Source organism: Rhineura floridana, chromosome 3, assembly GCF_030035675.1.
Source record: "Rhineura floridana isolate rRhiFlo1 chromosome 3, rRhiFlo1.hap2, whole genome shotgun sequence".
Lineage (NCBI taxonomy): Eukaryota > Metazoa > Chordata > Lepidosauria > Squamata > Rhineuridae > Rhineura > Rhineura floridana.
The window spans coordinates 191,430,139-191,449,776 of NC_084482.1; the positions used below are offsets into that span (position 1 = coordinate 191,430,139).

The window sequence follows — 19,638 nt, forward strand, 5'->3', positions numbered from 1 at the left end:
GGGAGATGTGTGTCCTGTTCTCACCAGGGTCCTAAAGAGGCAAGAGCCTTCCCAGCAATAACACAGATGAGGGCAATGCCAAGGCAGCATCCAGGGCCAGCCCAAAGTCAGAGTCCAGCAAGAAGTAAACAGAGCAGTCCGGAAGCAAAGCAGGTCAAGAGGCAGGTCCCAGGTAGTCTGGAATCAACAGAAGACTGGCAGGCAGATCAGGTCGAGAGCTGGAGTATAGACATGGTTCCAACAGCTCTTCCAGCGTAGCACTGGAGTTTTGGAGCAGGAGCTGCCTGAACCACGCCCCAGACCTCAGCTGACTCCTATCAGTCATCTTCAGCCAGTCCTTTACTCCCAATAAGTCTGGGCCTGCAGTCAGGTACAGTACTCCTCTGGATGGGTTGGGTCTCCAGCTGGCACTTCAAGTGATACCTCTCCCTTGGATTTAGGACCTGTTCAGCCTCCATGGCAGATGCCAAACTGGCCCTGGGTGTATACTGCCCCTCCGCAGCTCCTCACCTCAGATGGAGCCTGACCCAAGGCTGGGTTCAAGACTGGAGCCTCTTGGTCTTCCTCTGATGAGGACTCTCCCAGCTGGGACCTGATAATGTTCTCAGAAGCAGACTTAAATGTTCCACAGCCTCTTGTTAAGCCCCAGCATCTGGTAGGCAATTATTGTCTCTTGGTCCAGACTGTACATTTAAAGCACATGATTTCCCCCAAAGAATCATGGGAAGTGTGGTTTGTTAAGAGCCAGGGAATATGTAGCTTTGTGAGGGGAAAACCAGTTTCCAAGATTCTTTGGGGGAAGTTGTGTGCTTTAAATGTGCATTGGATGTGCTTTAAACATATGGTGTGGATCTGCCAATGGGGAATACCCAAGTTGCGCTCCACGTGCTTAATCCCTCCCCCCACCCCATTGTATTTATTTATTACACTGATCCTACATTTCTTCTATGGAACTCAAGGCAGTGTAATCAGATGGTCAAGTGGTCTCCCACTGAGGTACTGGCTAAACCTAGACCTGCTTTGCTTCAGGAAGGTGGCTGCATGCACCTTTGATTTGGCCTCTGGTGTCCCTGCTAGTGTAATAAAATGTCGGTCCATAGTCTTGCTTGTAAGCCTTACAAAGCAAGGGAAATGTATGTTCTAAAGTTACACAGCACATTCATGGGCCTATCAGTATGCAGTGTTATGCTCAAGTAAGTTGCTCGGTAGCTGACTGTTCGCTCTTATATGCATCTATTCAAAAGTAAGCCTCACTGAGCTCAAGTAGTGAGGCCCAAATGCCAATTTCAAGAAAGGGACTGGCCATCTGGGAGGATGATCCCTGAGTCCTGGACTACCACTTGGAGAATACCGTAATCGCCAAGAATACAGAAATTGTGTGTGTATTTCTTCCTCCCCTTCCCCCCCAAAATTATAAATAGAAATATTCACAAGAAGAAAGAAATGAATTGAAACGAAACAACTGGTTTTGAAGGAAGAAAAGAAGGGAGGGTAGAGCCCCCCCCCCAAAAGTGCAAAACATATTTGCATTATTTCCAACAATATTTGTGGTTCAGCATTCTGTATTTTGTTACACCATAATAAAAGGGGTCCATCTTTCAAGAAACTAATTATCCACCCTCCTTTACTGTCATGATGTTTGTCAATCTCACTTTTGTAATCCAGTTATCTCGTGTGGAAGCATTTATTTTTCTCCAGTGATCACCAATTGTCAATCAGTTGTCAACAAATAAAATGCTACCCTGCCTTTGAAGAACAAAATTATTTCCAGCGTTGTTCACGTTAAAAAAAAAAAGACAGCATTTAAAAACATCTTATTACAACTAGCAATCCAACATCAAACATTCAACACAATACTTACACAACACAATCAGGTCTCCAGCCACCATTTATTTCTGTAAGCCAAAGTTTTTAAAAAGATAGTTCACTCTAGAAACTTAAATGGTAGCATGGCTTTGAAAGATTGCTTACATTTCCAATTAAATGCCAAGGGTCACATTTCAGGTGGCCAAAGAGCTTTTGTTAACGCTCAAGGTATTGTACAAGCTGAACCTACGCAGTCAGAAATAAGCACCACTGAGTTCACAGAAAATTAGCCATAGGATTGCAGTCAAACTGATTCTAATACAATGGGTATAATAATAATAATAATAATTTAATTTTTAGGCCGCCTATCTGGCCGAAGCCACTCTAGGCGGCGTACATATTAAATTCAATAAAATACAAAATACAGTAAATACAATAAATACAATAAAATACAAATAATCAACAGTGACAGAATAGCAGCAATTGTAATACATAGCAACGGGCATTGAGTATATAATTAGCCCATCCCGATAGTCCCAAAGGCCTGACCAAACAGCCAAGTTTTTAATGCTCGGCGGAAGGTATCCAGGGAAGGGCCATGTTGAAGATCGAACGGGAGGGAATTCCAGAGAGTGGGGGCCGCCACCGAAAAAGCCCTCTCTCTAGTCCCCACCAACCTAGCTACTTTTGTTGGTGGGATTGAGAGAAGGCCCTGCGTGGCGGATCTTGTTGGGCGGCATAGTTGGTGACGCTGGAGGTGCTCCTTCAGATAAACCGGGCCGAAACCGTATAGGGATTTAAAGGTTAACACCAACACCTTGAATTGGGCCCGGAAAACTACTGGAAGCCAGTGTAGATTAAATAATACTGGTGTAATATGATCACAGCGACGGCTGTTTGTAAGTAAACGAGCCGCCGCATTCTGTACCAGTTGAAGTTTCCGGACCGTTTTCAAGGGTAACCCCACGTAGAGCGCATTGCAGTAGTCTAATCGAGAGGTGACCAGGGCATGTACTACCAGTGGGAGCTGATGAACAGGGAGGTAGGGTTGCAGCCTGCGTATGAGGTGTAGTTGGTACCAGGTTGCCCGGCTCACTGCCGAAATCTGAGCCTCCATGGACAGCCTGGAATCAAGAACAACCCCCAGGCTGCGGACCTGGTCCTTCAGGGGCAATTGTACCCCATTAAACCTCAGGTCAACAGGACCCAGCCTACCCCTGTCTCCCACAAGCAGTACCTCGGTCTTGTCAGGATTTAGCTTCAGCCTGTTCCTTCCCATCCATCCACTCACGGATTCCAGGCACTTGGACATGGTCTCCACAGCCAACTCTGGTGAAGACTTAAACGAGAGATAGAGCTGTGTGTCATCCGCATATTGGTGACACTGCAGCCCAAATCTCCTGATGATAGATCCCAGCGGCTTCATATAGATGTTAAATAGCATGGGAGAGAGGATAGAACCCTGTGGCACTCCACAAGTGAGGGGCCAAGGGTCTGAAACCTCATCTCCCAATGCTACCTGTTGGTGCCTGTCAGAGAGAAAGGAACGGAACCACTGTAAAACAGTGCCTCCAATTCCCAGTCCATCAGGATACCGTGGTCAACGGTATCAAAAGCCGCTGAAAGATCTAGGAGGACAAGAAAGGTGAATTCTCCCCTATCTAATGCCCTCCTCATATCATCCACCAGAGCGACCAAGGCTGTTTCAGTTCCATGTCCAGTCCTGAAACCCGATTGGTATGGATCCAGATAATCCGTTTCATCCAAGTGTGCTGACAATTGGTTAGCCACCACTCACTCAATGATCTTGCCCAAAAATGGTAAATTCAAAACAGGGTGGAAGTTGTTCAGAACTTGGGGATCCAGGGAGGAGTTCTTTAAAATAGGTCTTATAATTGCCTCCTTGAGGGCCAGTGGCATCACACTCTCCACTAAGGATGCGTTTACCACCGCCCTAATCCCTTCGCCCAGTTTCTCCTTGCAATTCACAAGGAACCATGATGGGCAAGGATCAATCAGACAAGTACGGCTGTAGACTCCTTTGGCGTGTTGGTGGTGATGGGGACTGTTCATACTGAGCTCTTGCACTTCTGACTGTACCACTGCACCACTGCTTACATGACTCCAGCTGAGAGAAAGAGGGAGTAAGGTTGCCTCTTCATTTTTCTCTTTGTCATCCAGACCCTGGGTAGAGAGACACACTCATTGTTCTGCTGGTTCCAATGCATCTCCACCTGAAAATAGGGGCACACAACGCTAGTCAAACCCTGCCCCTTTTTATTGTAAAGCCTGGTGAGAGCAGCTTGACTGTTTTGGGTTTTTTTAATCGCTTCAGACAGATTTCACAACTGATTGGCAGATCAACCTGCTGCCACTCCAGGTGTGGCCAGTGGAAATGTTTTGCTCTGGCAACTAGTGCTTACAGCCCTTAAAAGCATGGGGGGCAGGGAAGAGGAACCTAAGTGGCAAATCAATTTGGGCTACCTTTTGTTAGATAGCCAGAGTGACAGCGGAATGCTGTACACATCTTCTCAGATGTAAGCCCCACTGAGTTCAATGAGACTTACTCCCATCCTAAGGTAAGTGTGTATAGGGGCTCAACTACATGGTGATTTACTGTATGTTTGGTGCTACTTGCATCCCCTTTTAATTCTCATGGTTCACATGATGTTGCAGACAAGCAGAAGCTATCACACAATTTTCTTCTTTAAATCCGTATTAATTTTTGCTGATAATGTGAAAAGGGAAGGAAAACCCATCTAAGCTGCGCTGTGCTCCTCCTTGTAGGTGCTTTGCTTTGGTGTTTTTTAGTGGGCGTGTGAATCTTTACTTTCAGCTGTTCCCCTTTCTCTGCCCACTAACTCTCCCATGAATTCCATTTTGTTTCTGGTGGTTTATCCAGCGACCTCCGACTGACTGCTCTGTTCTCCTCCATAGGAGTTTATTGCAGCCCTCCTTTCTTTCCTCCCTTTCTCCCCCAGTAAACTTCCTTCCTTCACTCCTTGTAGCCAGCAATGGGCTCTGTTTCCACAGTATTCAAGTAGAATTCCCATTGTATTTCATCATTCTTTCTGACATTCCATTATCTATCTTTGCGGAGAGAATTCATCTGTCCCTCTCCATGCCTGTTTGTTCCCCAAGTTGACTTTGAAATAATCAATAATATGATCAATACTTTTATCAATGTACTGTTTTCTATCATGTTAAACCTTTCATTGGAGTTTAGAATCGATCACCTATTACTACGGAGTTTGGCATAAACATCGATACAGTACAGACCACCAGGGGGCAACATTCATCAATAGTGTCATCAGTTCCTTGCACTTTTTAAAAGTTAAACTAGTTTTTTTTCCCTTATAAAAACAGATCACATCACTCCTGTGTTGAAGGAGTTGCATTCGTTACCGGTTGTGTACCGAGCCCAATTCAAGGTGTTGGTTTTAACCTTTAAAACCCTATACAGTTGTGGCCCAGCTTACCTGAAGGAGCGCCTCCAGCATCGACAGGGATGCCGCTCAACAAGATCAGCCTTAGAGGACCTTCTCTGGATCCCACCGGTCAAAACAGCTAGACTGGTGAGGACTCGAGAGAGAGGGCCTTCTCAATTGTGGCCCCCACCCTGTGGAATTCTCTGCCAACTGATCTACGCCATGCCCCATCTATAATGAGCTTCCGCCGGACCCTGAAGACCTCGTTTTTTAGGCAGGCTTTTGGAACGGGCTAGTTTTACTGTTGTTTAAATTTTTAACTGTTTTATATACTGTTTTAACGTGTACACCGCCTAGAGTGGCTGGTCTACCAGCCAGATGGGCAACTAACAAATCGCATAATAATAATAATAATAATAATAATAATAATAATAATAATAATAATAATAATAATAATAATAATAATAATAGAACCTTACAATATTGATATTTACATCAATATTTCATTAAAATATTTTTATAAAATTGGAGAAAGGTGGTTTCTGTCATGACTGGAGGGTAGTTCGAGCGCTGTTGTTGCTTAGGGGGCCATGGGGGGCATTCTGGAGAGGAGGACCAATTAACCTTTACAGTGGGGAGGAGAGCCTGGCTGGGAGTCCAGAGTCTGTGAGTTCAAATCCCCACTCATGTCTCCTGGGTGTCAAGGGCCAGCTAAAGATCACCCCCACAGTGAGTGGCTCAGGGGTTATGTGCCTTGCCACCTGTGCAGCCGTGGGTAAGCTGTGTAGTCCCAAGGAGCCCAGTTGCCCCCCAGCTGGCAGTTGCGGGCAAGGAAGGGGCTGGGTTGTGCAGCTGTGGCAAGCTGAGCAGGCCCTACCCAGCTGGGGAGGACTAGCCTCAGAGGGAGGCAATGGTAAGCCCCCTCTGAGTACCACTTACCATGAAAACCCTACCCATAGGGTCACCATAAGTCGGGATCGATTTAAAGGCAGTCCATTTCCATTTTTTCAACTATTCATAGATCTGTTCCCCTCCCTGATTTATTTCTAATGAGTCTCATGACAATGGGGTGGGGGCACTGTGTGTTCAGTACTGAGAGATGGTTGGAGCTTGCAGGATTGGCAAATTGGGGGGGGTACCAGAGACGGTGAGTTTTTATGGCAGAAGGATAAGGAGGGAGCCGGTTGAGGCTGGAGGGGGGTGCAGATGAAGAAGGGGGTGCATGGATCACTGTTGAGTTCTCTCCATGGGGGGCTATGGGGAGGGTCCACCTTTCACTCTGGCTTGGACAATGGAGAAGGGGAGGGGGGGTCTAGTCAGTTTCATTATTTCTTTTAAATTGCATGCTGGGGTGCATTCCCCACTTCAGCTTTGAAGCTGGAACAGTCATGGGGATTGCAACTGACAGAGGGAATTGTTACCTTGAAAAAAATATCAATAGCAATTGTTGGCCCATATTCAGCTTGTGATAAAGAACAATCACAATATCCTCATGTGTAGTATTGCTGGTCCAAGTACCCCCCCCCATCTTATAACTATGCATTTGGCTTTTTTCCCCAAGGTGTAGAACTTTGCACTTATCCATGTTAAATTTCATTCTGTTGTTTTCTCCCCATTGCTCCAGTCTATCAATATCCACTTTCAGCTTTGGTTATGGCTTAGAGGGTATTACAAATGCCTCCCAATTTTGTATTTCTGTTTTATGTTTTCTGTAAGAATAACTGGTCATCACTGTGACATTTCACTCTGATGTAAATCAGAATGTTTAACCATACAAGCTATGAATTCTTTCCAGCACATGGATCCATATACCTATATTTATATATTTATATTTAGACTAATATTTTCAATGGATATTTATCCTGTATAGGATATTTATCAGACACAGTTGAGAAATGTATAGTAAATGCGGTACATAACAGTAATTTGAAATGTCTTATAATGTCTTCTTATGACGAAAACATTCATTAATAATGTATACAATTTGAAAGCAATTTGTGTTAGTAATTAAAAACAATAAAATTTATGTCTTCTTCTGCACTACTTTCAGCTGGTTGTTTTTCATTAATTTGCACTAATACCTTGTTAGCCTCTATCCACTCTTGCCCATTTTAAGATGCAGATAAACTTAAAAAAATAACATTAATCAACCAGTAACACTTGTAATGCTACTGTGTGTCGTGCAGCTTATTTTCTAAAAAGAACCATGCGCTGCACATACAAACATTTGTAAAAAAACAAAATGTTAACTGATAGGTCAACAAAATTTATTAAAAACTTAATTGAACCTGTTCTTTCTCTACACAGAGGACAAAAGGGAACATGACATGGCATCAAGGAAGTCTGAGATTGCAGCAATAAAGACTGAGATTGCAACAATGAAGACTGATGTAGTGGCGATCAAAGACTTCATTCAACTTGGAGCACACTGCCATGTTATTGCTGCTTTTTAAATGTGGTCATTGTTGCTTTGTTGGTTTTTTTATTTTATGAAATACACATAAAAACATATATTTATACATATTTGCTTTTTTAAAAGTGTGGCGCTTTTATTTATTTTATTTATCCTACTTGGAGGGGAAAATATCAATAATTTAAGATATGCAAACAATACCACACTAGTAGCAGAAATTTTTACAGAGGGATGGCTGCCAAGATAAGAAAAGTGATCAACATTCTCCAGCGTCGCACCTTTAAGCTGGATTGATGGCGCTACAGAGGGATTGGTTCGCACTTACTGATGAAGCACTTTGGTGTTTTTTATGTTAAGCTAGAGGCCAAGCTTTTCATATGCTTCTGCAAAGACATTTAGGATAGTTTGAAGATCTTCCTCTGAGTGTGCAGAGACTACATTATCATTGGCATATTGAAGTTTTATAACAGAGGTTGTCATTACCTTACTTTTTGCTTTCAGCCTAAATTCAGCATTGTCTGAGCTCTGCGAGTGCTGCATTCTCCCAAATGAAGTTGAGAGTGTTCGAGGATTGGGATATTCGCAGGGAGACCAAAATGCTTATTTACAAACTCATTGTACTACCGACCTTACTGTACGCCTGTGAAAAATGGACAATCTATAAATTCCACTCCCACCTTCTTGAAAGATTCCACCAACGCTGCCTCCGGAAAATTCTGTAAATTACTTGGGAAGATAGGCAGACTAATGTTAGCGTATTGGAAGAAGCAAAGACCACCAGTGTTGAAACAATGATCCTCCAACATCAACTTAGCTGAACCGGCCATGTTGTTTGAATGCCTGATCACCGTCTTCCAAAGCAGCTACTTTACTCCCAACTTCAGAATGGAAAAAGGAATATCGGTGGACAGCAAAAGAGGTTTAAAGATGTTCTCAAAGCTAATCTAAAAAAATGTAACATGAGCATCGAGAACTGGCCTTGGCCCATGAGCGTCCCAATTGGAGGTCGGCCATTATCAAAGGTGCTATGGACTTTGAAGGAGCACGAGTACAGGGTGAAAGGGACAAACGAGCTAAGCGGAAGGCACGTCAAGGAAATCCTCATCGCGACCATCTTCCATCTGGAAACCTATGTCCTCACTGTGGGAGGCTGTGTGGATCCAGAATTGGCCTCCACAGTCACTTACAGACCCACTGTTAAAGACCTTCCCCTGGAAGACAATCTTACTCAGCCACGAGTGATCGCCAGTGAATGAATGACTAGCAGAAACTAGTAATGATTTGAAACGAATGTTGTTGAAAGTTACAGAGGAAAGCACAAAAGCAGGACTACAGCTGAACCATGGTATTCCTGATCTCTATGTATGGATGTGAAAGTTGGATAGTGAAAAAAACGAATAAGAGAAAAATCAACTCATTTGAAATGTGGTGTTGAAGAAGAGCTTTGCGCATACCGTGGACTGTGAAAAAGACAAATAATTGGGTGTTAGGACAAACTAAACCAAAACTATCACTAGAAGCTAAAATGATGAATGAAGTTATCATACTTTGGACACATAATGAGAAGACATGATTCACTAGAAAATACAATAATGCTGGAAAAAACAGAAGGGAATAGAAAAAGAGGAAGACTAAACAAGAGATGGATTGATTCCATAAAGGAAGCCACAGGCCTGAACTTACAAGATCTGAACAAGGTGGCTTATAACAGATGCTACTGGAGGTTGCTGATTCACAGGGTCACCATAAGTCATAATTGACTTAAAGGCATATAACAACACTACACTACACTACACTACACTAGTTGCAAACAAATGTGAATATAACATAGCAGCAATAAACATTTTTTTAAAATTATTATAAACAATCACAGTGCCCATTTTTTCTTTAAAGAATATGCATATGCATGCATGAATTTATGTCACTGTTGTAGGAATGTTATGCCTTACACATTTGTACACAAGCTGTTCAGAAGTTGTCTATCAATAACAGTTTTTTCAATTAATTTTTCTGTTTGTTATTGCACCAACTCATTAAGCGTGCCATGCTACTTTACCCCAACACAGAGTCATGAAGTTGTACTGTGCTCCCCCCAATAGGTAAGTATGTTGAGTGTTCTTTATTCGTTTTGAGATACAAATTGGTACATTCTAACAAACACTACAAAGGGAAAGTCAACAGTCTAATGTGCATGTTAGGTTGGTTGCTTTGGAATGCATATGGGTGAAACTATGGATTGAGGTATTGCTGTCAAATTTACTGCTGAAATCACAGTTTAAAGCATTAGTGGATATTGGGTTATTAGAAATATCACATTCAAATAAATATCCCTTTTTATGCCTTGTATAGACAAACTCAGGCCTCTGTTTCTACTTTGCAAGGAACATGTGTGCGTGTGCGTATGAACACACACACACCACGAGTACCCTGGGGGGAGGTAATGCTTGGTTGCGGTGAGGAGTTCTAGCTGTTGCGATGGTGATTTTTTGGCACTGGCAGTAAGAAGACTATAACTGCATAACAAAGGTACAGCTGGGGGAGGGGATGCTTGCTTGATCACTGCGGTAGTTGTAGCAGTTGCTGTAATTGGAGGGTGGAGTTCTGTCAGATATCACCACTTGCTGCTTCTGCACTCAACATAAAAAAAAAGGCTCTGGAAAATGTACAAATCACATTATTACATCCCGCAAGAGGAGATTAATATATGCAGTACCAAGAAGACATAGAATTATATGTCAAGGTTGTTTTTACAATAACAACCCATCTTCCACAAATTTCAATATAGAAGGAACACCTAATGCATATTTTTAAAATCAAGTTTTAGATTTAAAAACCAAGCCTGCAATCCAATACACTCGCACACAGACCTGGGTGGGAACCAAAGATGAAACTCTGTGGCACTTTTGAATGTAACTCATGAGGGGGGGAAATCCAATATAACATTTATCAATTGCTAATAAACTGCTTGGGAGCCAGTGTGGTGTAGTGGTTAAGGTGTTGGATTATGGTTCAAATCCCCACATAGCCATGAAGCTCACTGGATGACCTTGGGCCAGTCACCGCCTCTCAGCCTCATGAAAACCCTATTCGTAGGGTCGCCATAAGTCGGAAGCGACTTGAAAGCAGTACATTTACATTTTTAATAAACTGCTTTAACTTCTAATTGACATTTCTTCCACCGGGATTGATCTTCCATCCACTGTAAATACAATTAGAGCATCTTGCTGTTTACTAGTGTGTGGGAACAATATATGTTTGCAGATTTCCTTTTTAGGGGGCATCTCTGACACACTGCACCCCTACGATTCAATTTTCAGGCTTCTGTCTGGAGGAGCAACACATACCTTTTAAAAAAAAACTTTTTCACAATAAATTTTCCTTTAAAAAAGGGTCCTTTGAACACAGTCCTGATGAAGAATCATCACCCTTAGTTGGCACAACCGCCACCACCCAGACCCATGTACCCATAACACACAATTTGGTTAATAGTTCCCCCTTTCCAGGTCCTTATTGGCTTGAAAATACAAAACACTGAAAAAGAATAAGAGTTCACAGCGACAGCAACTCAACTCCAAAGCAAAGTAATCAAGTCTATAAACAAGTAAATATATGTTGGGGTACCCAGAATCAGATACCTCAGTGATCAGGTCACTCTCCCCATCAAGACTGACAATTAATTAATGGCATTAAAATGGTCACGCTTCTGAAATGCACATAAATGCATAATGCTATCATAAAATCATTCAAAACAAGTGACTGAGGATGCATGCCACTAAATCTCCTCTGGGCCAGGAGAAATCATTCACCCCAGGAAAGAGGAGGGTGCCCTGTATGACATACCTGTGCATTCTGCCTGGCCAAGAGCTTCTGTTGGATGCAGGGCACATCTATGGCTATCTATGCACCACCAAAATATACAACAACGTGTGCCCCCAAAAAAGAACTGGGGGTGCCCACCCAAACCTCTGCTCTGTGCCAGGAGATGTCACAGTAGACAAGTAGACATCACAAAGCTAAAGTTTTTTCAAGTATCAAAAGTGAAGAGTACACTGAAAAGCAGCAAATGAGTGAGGGTATGGTATACACTAGGACAGTGTGCAACAATGCTCTTGCATATGCTTTATTTTGTGTACACTTTCACTGTACTACATAAATATGTGCTCATCAGAATGACAGGAATGTTCTGCAGTTATCAGGTGCACCATAAAAAAGAAAAGGAGTTTTTACATTCTAATTCATAGACGTTACTTGCATGTGAAGGTCCCTGGTAGCACTTTTGTAATTGTAAACAATTTACTAAAAGAACCTGCAACTGCAATGCTAAGTTATTTCGGACTGCTATTTTGGAGACTATTGATAAACAAAAAAATGCACAACACAACAACTTAGTTGTAAATGCAAAAGAAAATATAGTGTTTTCTCCTTTGCTCTATCAAGGTTGTTATTTAGGAGTTGTTTGGCCCAAAGTCACTATACTAATTTATGGCTGCTCTGTGAGGATGGGCATGGACAGGCAACAGCGACATTGGCATGTGTTGCCTTGACATTGGTGGGCCATGTTTTGGGCATTGAACTGAAGTCAGTGTCCATCAGAACAGTCCCAAAAAGAAAGAGACTTTGGATTGTAGTTGTCCATGGTGGACATGCAGAGAGAGCTGCAAATCTACACGATTTGCATGTGGGGGAAATAAGAATAGTGGTTTGTGTCTGTTGAGGGGTCACATAATGGCACAGCACTAAAAGTACATGCCATCAATAACTAATGACATGCAGTCAATGTGCAGACAGAAGCAGCAGTAGCAGTTTCAAAATAGGCACACTGGGGCATGAGTGTTGTATTCTGGGGTACCTTCAGTGAAAGCTACAGGCTGTGTTATGTCCTGTGTCAATTTGTATTGTATTTACTTGATTGAAAAGATAATGAATCTCACAAAACTCGTAGGAGCACTAAACATACCAGACATGTATATACTTTTTCAAAGCAGGATACTCTGGGGATACCATCCTCTGTGCACCATCTCCAATAACCAAACTTATCTTGTGTTCGTATATCTGCCATGCTGTACTCAAACTCAGTGTTGGCTAAGGAGCATGCATTATAGATACAAAAGCTGAATGTGTCCATAGAGTCAATTCACTAACAGGCAAAAAAACTTGCAGTTTAAGAACGTACCTATACCCCACAGATATTTCTATTTCTTTTTCAATTGTGGCCCCCACCCTGTGGAACTCCCTCCCAAATGATCTCCGCCATGCCCCTTCTATGATGAGTTTCCACCGGGCCTTGAAGACCTGGCTCTTCAGGCAGGCTTTTGGGGTGGGCTAGATTTTATCTTCATTGTTTTTAGATTTTCAGTGTCTAGGTATTATATGCCTATGTTGTACGTCGCCCAGAGTAGATGGGCTACTAATAAATTTTATGAATAAATAAATAAATAAAATAATCACTAGGACTGCACTTAATCACTGAATGGACTATTAAGTTCTAGCATTTGTTTGATCCAGTCAGCACTGGATTAACCATTAAGCAAAATAAGCACGTGCTTAGGGCACCAAGGAAAGGGGGGCACCACAGTTTTCCCCCTAACTATCATGCCCTTAACTCTCAACTCTTTCACTGCCACACTTGACTTTAGTTGAATTTTTTGTAGTTCTCCTTATTTTTTATATTTTTAACATTAATAGTCACAAATTGCACAGCTGAGCGTTCATTTTCTCAGTTCAAGCATATTAAAAATCCCAACAGAACAACTATGCGACAAGACAGGCTGGATGCCTTGTCTCTGCTAAGTATAGAAGCAGATTTGTTACACCAGATTAGTTTTGAGGACTTGATCAAAGACTTTGCAATTAAAAAATCTAGGAGAAAACTTTTTAAAGTATAAATAAAGTTATAAGTAGGCAACAATGTCAATAAGCATTATTTTGCATCTTTTGATCCATGTATGCTGAAATGCTATGTATCTTCAAGGTTAGAAAGCAATGGAATAAAAGATGCTTTGTTTCATACAAATAATGATATTTCTCCATTCGAATGTCTTTTTTAAAAATTGTCCACCAACATTGATTTCTGTAGAAAGAGGATTTTCAAAATTGAAAAGTATGCTCGCAAGATCATGTAATTTCAGTAGAGATAATATCAGATCTTATTTTGCCTTATAATCTTTGGGAGGGTGATTAAAAATCGTTTCCAATAAATTTTTGTATTTGCATTTTCCCCTTATAACAATTTTATTAAGAAATGCATAAAACAGTGTTGAAAATTTGCATTTTTTCTGTTGCCTTAGTTATAAGTAAATAATTTGCTTATATTGCTTACTGCTATTTAGTGTTAAATAATTTTTTTAAAAAAAGTTTTTATTTAATATAGTTGTGGGGTCTGGCCTGGAAGAACACTGAATTTTCAATCTCTTATTTCACCTTAAGCACTTATTGAGTCAGTTAAGCAATGGAAGGGCTGAGGGGGGCACCATTGTTGGGCTGTGCTTAGGGCATCAGTTGGCCTTAATCCGGCCCTGGATCCAGTCTGATTTTTAACTGCAGATTTTTAGAGCCGTTTCTTTTACGTGCAATGAAGTGGGCTCTGGACCACGAAAGCGAGTGCCTCAATTACAGCTGTTGTTGTTACTGTTGACCTGCCACAAGACTCATCTGTCATCTCTACACTGTGAACAAACCAGTCGCCAGAGCAAAGCGTTTCCATGAGCCACATCTGGAGGGAGAACGGGTTGATCTGCAGATGAGTTGAAAAATCTCTTTTAAACTGAATTAAAACACACACACACAAGCTGCTCCCACCAGGTTGTACAATAAAAAGGGGCGGGGTTTGACTAGCATCATGGGTCCCCGTTTTCAGAAGAGAGAGGTGGAGATGCACTGGAACCGTCAGAGCAGTGAGTGTTTTTCTAGAACTCTTTCCACCAGCAAGCCCTGGAGACGAGTCTGGCTAACAGCAGTTCAAAGAGCGGGCAAAACAAAACGCGGGCACCCTACTGTTGAAAGTTGCGGTGGCCACCAGAGGCTCTCGATTTTGGTAGCAAAGCTGAGAGGAAGTTGCTCTCTCTTCCTTTTCTGCTCAGGAACATCCTGGCTCAGAGTCAGCCACGCCAACCACGTCCTGAGCGCCGTTTTCTCCTCCGATAGAGTTTGGCGAGAGGCAGAGAGGCTGCGGCGGCTGCTACTGGGCGCTGGACTGCCTCCTCTCGGCCCGACCGAAGTGGGAACTGAACCTCGCTGCCTGCCCAAGCCAAGGTTTGGAGGGATCCCCATGTTAGGAGGAGCTTTAAGGGGGAAGGCTCGGGTTTTGAAGTGTGCGAGCCCACAAATTTTCATGGGTGAGTGAGGGAAGTGGAGCGTGATCTGGAATTAAAGCTGCGAATCACGGTGGTGATGATGATGATGGGGCGTGTGTGTGTGTTTGTGTGAGAGAGAGGGTTGAGAAAGCTGGACGGTACACGGAGGAGAGAGACATTTTCGTGCTGCACGTGAAGGAGGGCTGTAGACGGTGTTTTTATTTATTTATTCTGATTGTTTTATACTTTTTTCCTAAAATTAAATAGTAATTTATAAATATGGTAAGCCGCCCTGCATGGTGCGTTTACACTGGAAAGGTGGTGCATAAGCTCTTTAACAAATCAGCAGGGGGAGAAGGGGAGAACGCAAGCAAAGATTCGACACCGATTGGTAATCCTGGGGGGTTAGGTAAAGTGTTGGGTGTGTCATATATCTAGCATCTTCAGGTAGGGCTGGGAGAGACTTCCTGCCTTGAAACCTTGGAGAGCTGCTGCCAGTCAGCATAGACCATTCTGAGCTAGATAGCCTAGTGGTCTGACTCAGTATAAGGCAGCTTCTTATGTGCTTGTTTCGCCCTTTGGAACTGCGTCTCACTCTGCATTCTGGAGCATAAGGCTGTCAATGCCTACTAGCCACAATGGCTATGCTCTCTCCCGCCGCTGTCAGCTGCCTCTGTATTATATACCAGTTGCTGGGAATCATGAGTGGGGAGAGCGTTGCTGCTCTCAGGTCCTGGTTATGGGCTTCCCAGAGACATCTGCTTGGCCACTGTGAGAACAGGATGTTCGACTAGACCTGGCTGGTCTGATCCAGCAGGACCGTTCTTGTTGCTAATAGGATGGGATGGCTGTCCCTTGCCATATATCTGTTATTTCATTTCCTCTATGCATTCATACCTCCCCTATTATTCTCACCAATTGCATGTACAAAAAGTTATCCTAAATAAATATAGTAGCCTGGTGCCAGACAGGTGTTTGTGAGACCCTGCTGCTCATTGGAACAATGAATTAGCTTCCCCTCCTGTCTCACTAAAGGCTCCTATGGATATCACTGTCAGCTGTCATCTGAAATTCTCCGCTCTCAATGGTTTTTTCCAAAGTGGCCACCATGAAAACTCAACAGTAGATGACAGTTACAGCTGGGTGGGGCTTCCCATCTGTTGCCTCTTTCCACAGCAGCTCCAATTGCCAGAAAGGGTGTATGTGTGAGAGATGACAACAGTCTACAGCCCAGTCTAGGTGTCCTCCCTTAACTTCTGTACTGTGCATCTTGCTGCAAAATAATTGCTGCTGCTATCACTGACATTACTGTGGACCATATCCATGATCGCAAATCAAACACTGTAGACAGAACTTTCATATCATCTCAGACACAAGACTTTTTGTTCGATAGTGCCCATTCAGCGTAAATGAGGGTTGGGTGACCAAGGCTTCAAACAAAAGTCTTGCTGCGTAGGCCTAAGTATATTATATCAACTGTGTCCCCCTAGCCTCCTATACTACTTATGCCATTCATGTAATCTTCCTGCCTGTATCTCTATCCTATAAATAAGTTTCTAGTTCTGGATGGAGACTACTTGGAGACTATCTGGAAATACTGTTTTATATTTGTTGAGCTAATGTAGCATGGGTAGTTAAAATAATCTTGGCTGTTAACCACAAATCCCTGGTTTAAATGTCTGTGGTTGGCCTTAGGTAAGTCTCTGTGTTCCAGCCTTAGCACCCTCGTCTGTAATGGGGAAGGGATAACAACACTGGCCTACCTTTAAAAGTTGTTCTTAGAATGACTGGGACAATGTGTGATACATGCCTTAGAGTACTGGTGGGAAGAAGGTAGGCCGGGTTTTATTGGTGGATCTTTGGGTGATTTGCAGTAGATCGGGACAGATTTCTGATACTCAGTTGTTTAACAGTAGCAACAACAAAATGACTTTTCCTAAATTGGGCTGCTAAAATGAAGAAGGTTAAGCAGGAGGGGACTTCTGTGTGAAGGGACTGTGGGCTCAATTCAGTTTCAGTACTAAAAAATAATTATTAGGCTCAGAATGTGTTCAGAGTCACCCTATTCTTTACTTCTAGTAATATGTCTTTTGAACCTTGTTCTGGCTGGTAGACGGAGTTCTAGTAAAAAACAAAGCTACTCTGATAAACATGAAGTCTATCCATCTCTGTCTTATAGCAGTTAAGAAAATGTGCTTTCTAAATGCTACTTATTACTTCCCTCCCTCTGTGATATGATCTCAGCCTGGATTTTGTCTTTTCTTTCAGCCACTGAACAGAAAATGGACGAGACTCTTCAGAAGGAAAGTTCTGAACAGGAGGAACTGCATAAGGCAATAGCAGGGATATCCCAAAGGAACAGTACCCAAGTAGATGATGATTCTGAAAATCAACAGGGACCAGAAACACAAAAGAACAAGCACCCGGAATCCAGAAGGCAGAAGTGTATCTCTTCCCAAGGAGGCTCCAAAGAAATGAGAAAACTGCCAGTTCGACAAAGAAATCGGATGTCAAAGAAACAGCATCCATGCCCTGACTGTGGGAAAGTCTTCAACAGGACCTCAGCTCTCAATGCCCATCGGAGGGTCCACACAGGTGAAAAGCCTTACAAGTGCGCAGACTGCGGGAAGAGCTTCAGCAAGAGTTCACACCTCATTGCTCATCAGAGAATCCACACAGGTGAAAGACCCTACACCTGTATGACTTGTGGGAAAAGCTTCAATCACTCATCACATGTTATTACCCACCAGAGAACCCACACAGGTGAGAAACTCTATAAATGTCTACAGTGTGGGAAAAACTTCCGGTACAGCTCTGATCTCATCAGGCACCAAATTGAGCATGCAGGAGAAAAACCCTATCAATGCTCTGACTGTGGGAAATGCTTCAATCGGAGTTCAAACCTCCTTATCCATCAGAGAATACACACAGGAGAGAAACCCTATAAGTGCCTTGAGTGTGGGAGAAGCTTCAGCTACAGCTCAGTCCTTATCAAGCACCAAAAAGTGCACACTTCTGAGAAGCCTTATAAATGTCCTGACTGTGGGGAAGGTTTCCATGTGAATGCAAGTCTCCTTACACACCAGAGAGTACACACAGGAGAGAAACACTATTCATGCTCAGAGTGTGGGAAAAGTTTCAGATGGATCTCACACCTTACCAGGCATCAGAAGATCCACGCAGCAGCGAAACCTGTTTGAATGCTCTAAATACTGGGAGAGCATCCACATGTACTCAGATCTTAAGTGAGATACTTTTATTTGTGTATTATTGGTCCATATGCCTCTTCACTATCATTCCTTTTATCTCTTGTCTAATTTTAAATTGTAAGCCATTTGGGGCAGGGATCTTTTCATTTTATTTTTTTGTAAAGCTATATCTCTCTCTTTTAGGCACAATATCAATAATAAAACTCTTAAATCCAACAGGTGACTTTTAACGGCTCAGGACAGGATAGGGGTGACACATATTTGTATTTATTTTTTTAATGTTTTCAATTTTGTATTTTATATTTGTTGCCTTCCTGAGCCTAAGAGATTTATTCAAATAAACATCTTAGGTGCTACCTCCTCCTTTGTGTCTGCTATAGTCACTCCTGCGCCTTCTGTGTAACAAATAAGAAGCTGCAAAGTGGTGGGAGCATGCTGCAACTGTGCAATTCCTTTTCTAAGTCTCTCTTTGTTAGACCTCTTCCCAAGAATTTGGAGAGTTGCTATCAACTAAGAGGTCTCAGGAGAAGGACTTCCATGCCTGCCATAAATAAGGGTTACGTAAAATTAATTAATCAGAACATCAGTTTATGATTGGAGATCATTGCACTGAGAAATCTCATATAGCAGGGTGTTAAGAAATCTCCTTGGTTATTACCAGTCTTGGACATACCAATATTGATTGATTGTTTGATCACTATATGTATATCCCATTTTACTTTCAAAGTGCTCAAGATGGCATATATGGCTCTTTCCCCTTGGTAGAGCTCATATTTTGCATGCATAACAGTCCTAAGTTCAGCCCTTGGAACCTCCAATAGAAAAGAACAGAGCTGAGAAGAACCCCTGCCTAAGCTGCTGAAGAGCCATTCCTAGAGGTCTGTACTAGATGGCCCAATGGTCTCACTCTTCCAGGGCCGGCCCTACCACTAGGCAAAGTGAAATGACCACCTCAGCCAGCAGATTCTGGGTGGTGGTGGTGATGGCAGCGGCAGACCGCTGGTTATTCCTCCTGAGCCTCTTGGCCATTCCCCTTTGTTGGAGGACAGGACTGTCCATACTACATGGTCTGTCTAGCCAACTCAAACTCTTGTTCGGTGGAGGACGCGTACAACCATGCCACCAATGTTGAAGTAAAACTGAACTGCTAGGCAGCTTCTATATGAGGAATGGGGAGGGGGCGCCATATTGCCCGTTGCCACAGGCAGCAAAATGTCTTGGGCTAGTGCTGCACTCTGCATAAAGCATCTATCTTGGGTAACTGCAGAGGAAGAATTCTTTTCCTAGCCTGCATATGCATGGACAATATAGGGGGTTAGGCATGCTGGCCCAAGTTACAAGGAAATAACGTTTCTGGCCTTTGTGCAGGCTTCTGGGTACATCCATGTTAGTCAAAGGCTCTGTCCCACATCTATCCTTTATTAGTATTAATTAGACTGATACCTCAACTTCCCTCCACGTGGAAATTTAAAGTGGCATATGTTGGGTTT

General features: G+C 42.7%; 1 protein-coding gene across 1 annotated transcript in view; it reads left to right on the plus strand.

The window, feature by feature from the left end:
* Positions 1-18,499, plus strand: part of LOC133378824 (zinc finger and SCAN domain-containing protein 2-like) — a 36,579-nt gene extending 18,080 nt beyond the window's left edge. Inside the window, exons 6-7 of the mRNA XM_061613440.1 lie at positions 14,513-14,981; positions 17,208-18,499. Of these exons, the coding sequence (XP_061469424.1) occupies positions 14,513-14,981; positions 17,208-18,139 (1,401 nt within the window). The 3' untranslated portion in view covers positions 18,140-18,499. The remainder of the gene's footprint in view (positions 1-14,512; positions 14,982-17,207) is intronic.
* The last annotated feature ends 1,139 nt before the right edge of the window (positions 18,500-19,638 follow it).